We start from the raw sequence: 12,084 nt of genomic DNA on the forward strand, positions 1-12,084 counted from the left end.
TGGAAAATAGCTATTTATTATTTTTATTACTTCACTCCTATTTACTACTTGATAGACAAAAGCTATTCTTGAAAAATCTTCATACGATATATTGTTACATTTCTCTATATCCTAAATACTCATTTATATTAATAAGTGTTGAGCAAAGAAATGCATTTTCTTAGTGATATCAAATAGGTACTTTTAAAATGCTACTTTACTGAATGAAGAAGCATTCCATTTAACTAGCTTAGAAAATTTATAACAGTTTTTATACCAAAATGCTGCAGTGTGGCATATAAATGTATGGGGTGACTTCAAATGATGTGATATATATTATATATATATATTCCCTAACTTTTATTTTGTTTTATTTGTAGAGTTGTGCCTTTTATTGGGGATTCACTTCTTGGATTGCCTACTACATTAATCACCCACGGTATACACCACCATGTATGTAGAAATTATTCTTAACTATACCCATACTAAATTGCCAACATCAAAACTCTGTTCTAAACTACATAGAGATGATGAACGACATGGAACATATAAAGGAATAAGAAAATAATGAAAAAATGTCAATTTTAAATTGCTTTCATAATACTCCATTAAATTTTTATGTAGGCTTAAAAGACCATATTTGACTGACATATTTTGATTTATTTTCTTTCCATAGAAACTCTAGCAAAAAATGTAAGTTGATTATAAACCTTCAAAATGACAGATAGTAAAATGAAAGAGGAAAGATGAAAAAGAAACATGCCATATGATCACATAATCATGTACAACCATCAGGATTTTTAAAATAAATAATTAAATTATTCTTTTAATTATAACTTCAAAAGAAAAAAATAGAGGCTTTTTTTCCTGTGGCATATTGTTCCCTATTTATAACTTTATTAAATCTTGTCCCTTGACTCAGATGAAGCAATTTAGTGAACTGCACACTGGAACCAAATCTAAATCCTCAATTCCTAATCTTGGGGGAAACATACCTGTCCTGATCAAAGAATTCCATTTCTTTTATCTTCTGTGGACCTTTCTCTTCTCAGCTTTTACTGCAGCTCACAAGGCACACACAGCAGAGCCCTAGTGTTATGTGTTGACATTTCATATTTAACTGAGAGTTATTTTTTGTGGTCTATTTCTAGTTTGTAAAGTTTGAAAATAAATGGATATAAATGATGTATTCAAGCTTTATTTTAGATTTTATAAAATAACATAAACCTTAAAGACATTAAAATAAATTAATATCTTTTCTTGAAGCACTGACACAGAGAATTACATTATTCAGGGTTTTTGCCAAAATCAGCAAATCTAGTTCAGCAATCACAGTAAATGATTGCAATGTTCAGAACTTTAACTCTTCTAAATACTAACAAATTAACTATGAATATTGAAGGAGAAAATTCCCTGATCTCACAAAACTCTAACTGATTTTTAAAAATATTTTAACAAAAGATGTACATTCTAACTTTAGAACATGAACAGAAAAATTTTTTTAAAGATATTTTTTATCCATAGTATGTTTAAAAAGAGGAGCCTCTGAAAAATGCTACATTCTTATAACTGATACAAAATAATAGAGGTTAACTGTGTTAATATATGCAAAATATTTATGGAAAACTTATTGTTTGTCAAGAACTGCAAAATTGCTATTTCTTTTGTAATTAGAAACAATATTATTATGTAGGTGTTAATATTCCCCACTATATATTAGGAAAATAAGGCTCTGAAAGTTTACTTTTACTGTGCTTAAGACTCTTAAATGAATATGATGTAAGTAGGACTCAAACAATGTGAAAATATATAGAGCATTACAATACCTATTCCAAGTGGAGAGTGAATATCATCTACAGGCACTGCATGCTTTGCATGGCTCTGATATGCATGGATTTCAGTTTTTATGGTTTATTTAAATAATACCAGCCCCTAAAACCATGCTTCAAATTCAGTTACCACATATGCTAATTGCAATTGCACAAAGTACAAATTTTGCAGCTAGCTCTTTAGTCCACATATCACTCTATAAATAACGGATGCACATCATGGTCAGTGACATCTGATGGTGGTTGATAACTGCACATCTCTTACTCATTTCACTCACAACCAGCAAATAACTGGAACAATTGTGGAGTCTGGGAGGTCCAAGATCAAGGTGCTGGCAGATTGGGTTCCCTGGTAGGGACTCTCTTCCTGACTTGTAGATTGCTCCCTTCTGTGCGCTCACGTGGTGGAGAGAGAGAAAGCAAGCTCTCTGGCATCTCTTCTATTAAGGACACTAATTCCCATCAAAAGGGGCTTAACCTCATGACCTCATCTAAACTTAATTACTTCCCAAAAGCTCCATCTCTAAACACCATTATATTGAAGGTTGTGGTTTCAACATCTAAATGTTGGGAGGCACCATTCAGTCTATAGCAACAGTGGTGGGGGGCCTAGGATAATTAGCCCACATTGCAGGCAAATAATGGGATCTAATTTGTCATGTGATTATGACATTTGTTAGGTTTTATTTTTTCCTTAGAATTTCACTTTTCTGCTAAATGCTACAAAAAGTTCGATCCTTGCATTCATTATCTCTGCCTAAGATTTTTAAAGATTGTTCTTCCCCTTTTATAACTCTTTGATTAGAATTTATAGATTAAAATTTTTGATTATATATTAGATTGTAAATGCTGTTCCTTCAAAGTAGAACTAGTACAAACTACACTATCTTTATTTTTTTAATTAATTTTATTGAAGTATAGTTGATTTACAATGTTGTGTTAGTTTCTGCTGTGCAGCAAAGTGAATCAGTTATACATATACCTGTATCCACACTTTTTTAGATTCTATTCCCTTATAGGTCATTACAGAGTACTGAGTAGAATTCCCTGTACTATACAGTATGTTCTTATTAGTTACGTATTTTATATATAGTAGTGTATACATGTCAATCCCAATCTCCCAATTTATCCCTCCCCCCATTCCCCCTAGGTAACCATAAGTATGTTTTCTGCATCTGTGACTCTATTTCTGTTTTGTAAATAGGCTTATATGTGGAATCCAAAAAGAAAAAAAAAAGGTACAAACTACATTATCTTTAAATGAGATGAACTAAACCTGAAAACATAGATAAGTACAAAAATTTTTAAACAAAAATTTTAAAACTAGATACTTAAAAACCTATTCCTAAATAACTATTGAATCTAAAAGTAAAAATACTAACATTACAGCAAAGACTATGACAAAGTGACAAAAGAGTAAACAGTACACATCAAAGCTTTTTTAGCCAAGTAGTTATAATCTTATTAAATAATCATATTTAAGGAAAATGAAACAAACATACTAATTAAACAAGTTAAAAATTCCTTTATATTAAAACACTGTACTCAAACTATATGCTGCGTTAAGTTCAGGTACTTAAGAGTTGTAGAATAGTTGAGCCAATTTTTAAATTATTTCCCTTGAAAATTTTCTTTAAAACCTGAATGCTTACAATGTAATCTTCCTTCATTTCATCCTCACAATAGAAGAAAGAAAGAAACAGTGGTTGTATTTTTTATGTGTGTTTAATTTTTTCATCATATTTTTCTGTGCTTTCACTTTGTATATGTTCTTTTGACTTACATACTCAAGTGTGTAATTCAGGATATTTTGTCCTTACTACAGATATGATAATTAATTTTCCGTTATTTTTATGTTGTCATAATTTACATTGTGCTTTGCCCTTTACATCAACTGGGTATTTTTTTCACCTCTTTCTGTATTCTCTGCACTAACAGTTTCACATTTTTTATAGCCCTATTCTCAACAGATTTGACTGCACAAAATAAATAGCATCTGCACATTTACACACACAAAGTACTTAAATGAAAAACAACATATTGGTATGTATTTCCAACACATATACCATTAGGGAGGTCACTTTACATACTTGAACAATATTTAAAATAAATAAGAAAAATATATTATCATAATTGGACTGCCCAATGGCAAGAATATTCCATTAACCATAAACTGGAATGCATATGTTCAGGAAGTTTAATAGAAAAATATTTAGTATCAAAAACATTCAAGGAAAAATGACCTACATTTTTGCCTGTCTAAGTGTGAAATATTATACAAATTATAAAAACATTATAGAAAGTTTTAATGGTGTCTAACATTTTTTTCTAGAAAGTTTGTTTCAAATTATATTATCTGCAAATTTTTTTGGAAATAAATATAAAAATACTTTAAAATTACACTCTTTGGCCCAGTACCTTTTTATCACATCATTATTTATTCTCACTAAAAAATGAAAACAAGGCATATCTTCACAGTCTTGATGCATGAAATGTTCTGAACCCTCTCATCCTTGTGTTAATATCTATTCATCTTTTTAGATAAAAGTTCAGTCATGTACTCAAAGTTCTCCCTGATCTCCCTGATTACAACAAATCCTTCTTTTTAGCTCTTATATTAAATATTGCATAGATCCTTCTCAGTAACACATTAAAGTTGCATGCTTCCATTTGTTAGCATGTGATGAGTATTTGTTTCCTTGTCAGAAAATAATTTCTATTAGGATAAGGGTTGCATTTGTGTTTATTTATAATTAATTTCTCCACAATCACACAGCCTGCCATATAAATTTCTAAAAACTGGTGTTGAATTAGTGAAGTTTAGTCTAGTAGTAGATACAAATTTTTAAAAATTATGGTCTATAGGGATGAATACCAGCTAATTATTATGATTTAGCTAGAGAAAAATGTTTAATTTTATGGCAAAACATATATAACATAATATTAAGGGAATAAGTGATTATAAAATAATTCTATCAAATATGGTAAAAGTATATAACAAATATGTATATTTCCAAAGGGAAAAATCTGAATATTAACTGCTTTTCCATGGATGAATTTTGTTTTCCCTTTACTCTTTTATCTCTTTCAAAAATGTGTCCATTAATATATTTTATTTTATAATAATATATATGTACTTTATAAAAACAAAACTTCCAATACATGTACATGTTTTACATATATCTATGCATAAATACTTATATAAAATTTAACTGTATTACCCTCTTAAGTTTCTAGCCCATGGAAATAGAACTTAAATAAAAGATTTATATGGAAAGATGTTTGAAACAGTACTGTCTATTATTTATAAAATTAAAGTAATTCTAATTATGCAGCAATTGGATAATATTTAATGTTTTAAGACTAGCCACATTATACATTATGATGTAGTTTCTACCATACCTTTGACAACAAATATTTAATAATATCGTAAAAGTCTTTAAATATATTCTTACGTTAAAAACCCGATTCAAAATGAGTAATTATATTAATTTTTATTTGTAGATGTGTTTATATAAATAAATGCAATTTACATAAAACTAGAAGAAATGCAACTGTTAATACAGATAATGAGCTTATTAGATAATTTTATTTTTCATTATTTTTGTATATTCCAAATTCTCCACTATAAACAAGGTGAATTTAGAACTCTGTTTCAAATTCCATTTTGTTCATTACTCTTTATATGATTTGGCAAGTTATATAAAGTATAATTTTTTACTGTAAGGTGAGAACAATAATATTTGCTTCATGTGTTTGTTTTTATGATGAAAATATATAAAACACTTAAAATATTGCCTGTTGCAAAACATCAATGCAAAAATAAAAATTACTATTATTAGCATTTTTCTTTCTATTGTTGAACATTAAAAAAGAAGAGACATTATTGAGTGCAATTACACACTAGGTCATACTAATATGCTTTTAAAATGACGAACAAGGTAAATTAAATCTGCTTTCAAAGAGTTTACTAATAAAAATTATAAATAGACTCCATTTACATTCTAAATATCATTAGGTCACTGGAAGAAAAGTATATATAGAAAGCAAAATATTGTCTTCTCTTTAGATTGCAAAAGTATCATTCCACAAGGTCAGATAGTACATATCACATATCACATAGTACTTTTTATTAGAGGGTAGTGATATCCAATAAATCTTTCCTGAATTATATCTATAGTTTGCCAATCCAAAAAAATGAGTGTTTACTTAACATCTTCTTCTGCTTTCTAGCATTTGGAAACAGGCAAGTCACAGTATCTGCTATCAATTTTCTGGTATGTATTATTTATATTATTTGCTATTCATGCTCTAATTGTGACATTATTAAGCATTCAAATAGATTGCATTTAAGGATTTGTCATGTAGAAAATATGGTTTATTTTTATATTATATACATAATGGCATTAAATGAAATAAATCAAATAACTTCCCATAATCAAGTCATTAGCTCTCTAAATCTTTTCATCAAAATGTTCTACTCATCTATAAAGGATGATTAGAATTATTTGAAATATAGTAAAATTTGGGGGAAAAATTAAACTTAGTAATTCTTCCAGTTGTCTGCACATTTACCAACTTACAAACTGCTAAGAGCAGAAAGTTTTACAAGTCTACCTGATGATTATCCAGAAAACTTTGGTGTAATTGTTAAGTAATTCTGAATGAAAACAAAGTCTACTTTTGTGAATGAAACAGGGCTCTATACTAATTGTCCTCAGTCCAGTTCTTTAGATCATTCTATTTAACTTCACATATGCATTGTCTGAATCTGATACAAACCAATCTGACTACAAAAGATTCTTTATTATTTCTGAAATACCTTAATTATTTTTTTAGATATATATTTAGCTCCACATGCCATATAACTCCATGATTTCATTCTTTAGTCGTGTTTTCCCTCATTCTTGCCCTTGATAGATTAACTCCCACTATTCCTGTCCCTGATACATTGATAAGCACCCATGATTCACGTACATGACAAGATCCTTTGTGAAGTTTGTACTGAACAACTTATATCCCACCATTTCATACAAGGAACAAATTATACACTACACTTCATAAAAAGCTCTCATATGAACCTTTATGTGTATGTGTGTGTATATACACATAGATATATATGTATATAGAATTAATAATTTAGTTAATAACATCCACTACTGTGTTGGCTGTGAGAGGGGCAGGTTATGCTTTTATCTTTTTAGCACCTAGTATTGTACAAGTGTACTCACCACTTGCTTGAATAAATTACAAATTATTTTATTTAGAATTTTAAAGCAAATAGTTTGTAAATATATCACTGCCTTTTAATTTTCCATGTGTGTATACTGTTTATAGTCAGCAATCTTGCAATTCATTTATTTTGATGCCTTCATTGTTAACCTATGTTGAACCAAGTCTAATGTTCTCTGTATGTTAACTACTCAGTAAATGTGAGCAAATGGAAGAATATATTGATGAGTGAACAAAATAATAACCACACACTTGGTATTTATTCAGATATGTATTTAGATTAATATCTGATTGTTTTATTTTTCCTCCTTAAGATATCTCCTACTTTTTTTTGCAACTCATTTACTGTCATTTATTTCATTGTAAATATTTACACAGCTCCCATTTTAAATAATATTCTTGATTTCTTCCCTTTTTTCAAATGTGATACGGTTATAAATCCATGGCTCTGGCGTGAAAGAAAAATTTTAAGAAAAATTGTAACTTTTTAAAACACTATATGTCATAATAGTTATAATATTTTTCTTAAAAAGTGAAAAGAGACATAACTGGAAATAATCAAAATTCGAATAGTTGGTTATGTACACTTTCCCCTAAAGATTTTTTAAAACTCTGCCCTTTTTATTAACATACTAGTTCTTCCTCCTCATACATGCCTTTATTAGTCAGTGCTATTTTATACATTATCCACTGGAAAACATTTATTAAATAATAACAAGAAGAATTAGGCAAATAGGAAAACTTTATCACAGTTGCTGTCTTATAGGAGCCAAGGCACCAAACTACACAAATACCAATTAATAGTAGCATAGACTATGTCCAATACAGACGTACTAGGTAAATGTAATAACTTTAATTCCACATTTCAAAGCAACATAAGTTCCACTGTGGCTCTGTTAAAATTGTAAATTGTGATGACAAATATAAAAGGTCTCTTAGCATAACCCTCCCAGACTTCAGACAAGACTACAAAGCTACAGTAATCAAAACAGCATGGTACTGGCACAAAAACAGATATATGGATCAATGGAACAGAACAGAGAGCCCAGAAATAAGCTCCCACACCTACAGTCAATTAATCTTCGACAAAGGAGGCAAGAATGTATAATAGAGAAAAGAAAGTCTCTTTGGCAACTGGTGTTGGGAAAGCTGGACAGCGTCATGTAAATCATTGTAGTTAGAACACTCCCTCACACCACACACAAAAATAAACTCAAAATGGCTTTAAGACTTAAATATAAGACATGACACCACAAGACTCCTAGAAGAGAACATAGGCAAAAGATTCTCTGACATAATTCGTAGCAAAGTTTTCTTAGGTCAGTCTCCCAAGGCAGTAGAAATAAAAGCAAGAATAAACAAATAGGACCTAATCAAACTTATAGGCTTTTGCACAGTGAAGGAAACTATAAACAAATGAAAAGACAACCTATGTTCAGGGAGAAAATATTTGCAAACGATGCAACAGACAAGGGCTTAATTTCCAAGATATACAAACAGCTCATACAACTCAATAACAACAACAACAAAAACAAAAAACAACCCAATCAAAAAATGGGCAGAAGACCTAAATAGACATTTCTCCAAAGAAGACATACGGATGGCCAATAAGCACATGAAAAGATGCTCAACATTGCTAATTATTAAAGAAACGCAAATGAAAACTACAATTATGTATCACCTCACACCATTCAGAATGGCAATCATTCAAAAGTCTACAAATAACAAATGTTGGAGATGGTGTGGAGAAAAGGGAACCCTCCTACACTGTTGGTAGGAATGTAAAGTAGTGCAGCCACTATGGAAAACAGTATGGAGGTTCCTTAAAAAACTAAAAATAGAGGTACCATATGATCCAACAATGCCACTCCTGGGCATGTATCTGGAGAAAACTCTAATTCAAAAAGATACATGCACCCAATGTTCACAGTGGCACTATTTACAATAGCTAAGACATGGAAGCAACCTAAGTGTCTATTGACAGATAAATGGATAACAAAGATGTGGTATATATAATGGAATATCACTCAGTCATTAAAAATAAAATAGTGCCATTTGCAGCAACATGGATGGACCTAGAGATTATCATACTAAGTGAAGTAAGTTAGACAGAGAAAGACAAATATCACATTATATCACTTTTATGTGGAATCTAAAATATGATACAAAATGGAAACAGACTCACAGACATAGAAAACAAACTTAGGGTTACAAAAGGGGAGAGTGGGGTGGGGGAAGGGATAAATTAGGAGCTTGGGATTGGCAGATGCAAGCTATTGTGTACAAAATAGATAAACTACAAGGCCCTAATGTATGGCATAGGGAAATATATTCAATATCTTGTAATAAACTATAATGGAAAAGAATAAAAATAAGTAAATAAAATAAAAAGGCCTGCTAATCCTGGAACTTCTTAATGTAAGCAAGACACATTGAACTTTTACTAATAAAATATGATAGTAAGATATGAATTTTAGGAAATTTATTCTAATACAGAATATAACAACTACTGAGTTTATTGAGCTTGTATATAATCACCTGAATTGAAGATTCCTACCATATTATTATGAGCATAACACCCTATAGTTCAAGGTTAAATTTTTCATTCATAATAACTGAAAACATATGTGTGAGTTTCAGGTTTATCACAAATACATATGTGCAAACAGTTTAGAAAGAATAAGCAAACTGTTTTTAAGTCCAATCTATTTTAAATTATTTTATATTAAAATTACCAGTATATAGTAGAATCAATTATATAGAAGAAACAAAGGGGAAATTCGTGGGTCAATCTTGTATAATATAAAATTCAACCAGAAAATGTGTATCCTATTTGCAAGTGCTAATGTTTTTGCTAATAAAATGTTATGTTTGCAAAACATCATGTTCTTCATTTATTGATCTATACACTCTTTCAACACAGAAGAAGAAAAGTATTATTCATTAAAGTTGGTTTAGCTTCTGTAGTTATGTAGAGCCAGATTACCACTTGGTAAGAAGAAAATATGTTAGAACTGTGTTGAATATGATTATAGTTAATTATTAATGGATGAATCATCCCTTTTGCGGACTAACCATTAACAGTTATAACTTTTTCTTCTACTCCCTCCATTTTCTTTCTACTAATATTCTGATTTCCCTAATACACTAAACAAAATATGTCAAGCAAAACAGGACACTTCACAATGTGTACATAATATATTCCAAAATTAGGTAATGATTCTTTGTGGAAAATCTTTGATTTTGGTGAGTTTTGACATGTTTAAACTATGTTCTAAGAAGTGTTTTATCACCTCTCCTTTTGTATAAATTCTTTTTGACTTTCAACACAATTTACTTCCCTTGAATATATTCTGGTATCACAAAATCTACAAGGAAAAAGTCAAATATGTGCAACTCTATAAGCACTTTAGAATATCTCTCTCTAAAACTTTTAGATGTAATTTTGATTTTCTGCTGCAAATATTGTTGAGACACACTATAATCCAGGCTCTTCATATTTCTATGACCCCCCTAATTATCCTCTGAACCCAACTTCACCCACAAAACACCAAAATTACCATTGCAAAACAATATATATTTTACATAAATAATAATCCTGTTTCCTTTATCCACTCTTTCTTTCAACTTTATTTTTGCTCTCCAGAAGCAATTGACTGTCAATTCTTTGTACATTGAGCATTACATCAGAAAAGAAATTTTTTTTCTTGCTTTTCGTACTGTCTTCAATAATGTACAAAATGGGAGGAATAGATAATCATGCATAAGACATGGTTTGAAAAGTGGTGACATTAATTTTTCTCCCTGGTTTTACCTCTGTGTCCTCATTCTCACAATTAGTTATTCACTCATTTAGGTTGAGTTTGTTTTCTCATTATTAAAATGCAAATACTCTTGGAGAAATAATAAATTAGGCTCTTATCAAGAAGTCACACCTGCTCTGGTAGCATTTAGCTGAAAAGGACATTGTACATAGCACAATTATTTTTGATTAGGGGAGAGGATTGTGGGAATGATATATCATAGCTTTTAATAAGGGTGGAGGAGAGTGGGGCCCTGCTGTGGAAACCACAGAAAGGCTAGTGAAGTGCTTGTATTTAGTATTTGTGGATGAGATGAATGAGGGGAAAAAAAAATGTACCAAAGTTAAATATTTTCAGCAGTTTGCTCAGATTTGGTCATGACAATTTTTTTCTGATCCTCTGCCAACTCTTGAGAGATACCAATAAAATGATTTACATTTACTCCTTACTGCAGACTTAAAATCTAGGACTCTATGTTTTCTCATCATTTTCACTTCTTCTCAAAGCCCCTGAAATATCTGACATAAATAATAACATAAATAGTAATCAACATTTATACCTAAATTTGAACTCACTTCTTCTTAAATAACTTATTTACAAAACTAGTTTTAAGAAATTAATGATATAAAATTAATACATATTATATTTTGCTATTTCATTATAATTTGTTATAATTATTGTTGTTTTTCAGCTAAAACTGACTTACTCTTAATTATAGTAATGATTTAAAATAAAATCAGCAGTTACTATAACCATAAAAATTGTCATCTTGGTATATAATTATCAAAATATATAATTATAAATTATATATAAATATATAATATCAAAGCTAATGTAAAAGAATCCCCAAAATAATGAGAAGTGTTTTAACAATAATTAACTACATAGTATATATTTATTTTTTTAAATAATATTTATTTTTAAAATTCTACTCTATTGTGTTATTCTTATACTATATTGTTATGCTATATGTGCACACTCTTATGTTATACAATATTTCATGAAAGCTCTATGGATTAAAAAAATTCAGATAGCCCCAAAATTGTGGTAATGAGATGGATCAGAGAAATAAAATAAACTATTTTTAAACATTAAATCAATTCCAAAATCAGACTTCGAGTTGCAATTTATGAGTGAAAATATCCTCTCCTATAGCAAAGTTTAGGCAATAAAATATTAGTCTCATGCAAAAAATAAATTACTAAAAGAACTAGTAAAATTTATCATTCATATCATACAAT

At 29.5% G+C, this 12,084-nt stretch overlaps 1 protein-coding gene and 1 long non-coding RNA gene across 2 annotated transcripts in view; both read left to right on the forward strand.

The window, feature by feature from the left end:
• LOC309661921 overlaps positions 1-12,084 on the forward strand; it is an 859,734-nt gene that overhangs the window by 125,174 nt on the left and 722,476 nt on the right. The gene's annotated exons all lie outside the window — the stretch shown is intronic.
• Positions 1-12,084, forward strand: part of TECRL (trans-2,3-enoyl-CoA reductase like) — a 132,122-nt gene that overhangs the window by 94,360 nt on the left and 25,678 nt on the right. Inside the window, exons 7-8 of the mRNA XM_082463894.1 lie at positions 360-432; positions 6,042-6,085. Coding sequence (XP_082320020.1) covers positions 360-432; positions 6,042-6,085 — 117 coding nt within the window. The remainder of the gene's footprint in view (positions 1-359; positions 433-6,041; positions 6,086-12,084) is intronic.

The sequence above is a fragment of the Balaenoptera physalus genome (assembly GCF_965194825.1).
Source record: "Balaenoptera physalus genome assembly, chromosome: 5".
NCBI lineage: Eukaryota > Metazoa > Chordata > Mammalia > Artiodactyla > Balaenopteridae > Balaenoptera > Balaenoptera physalus.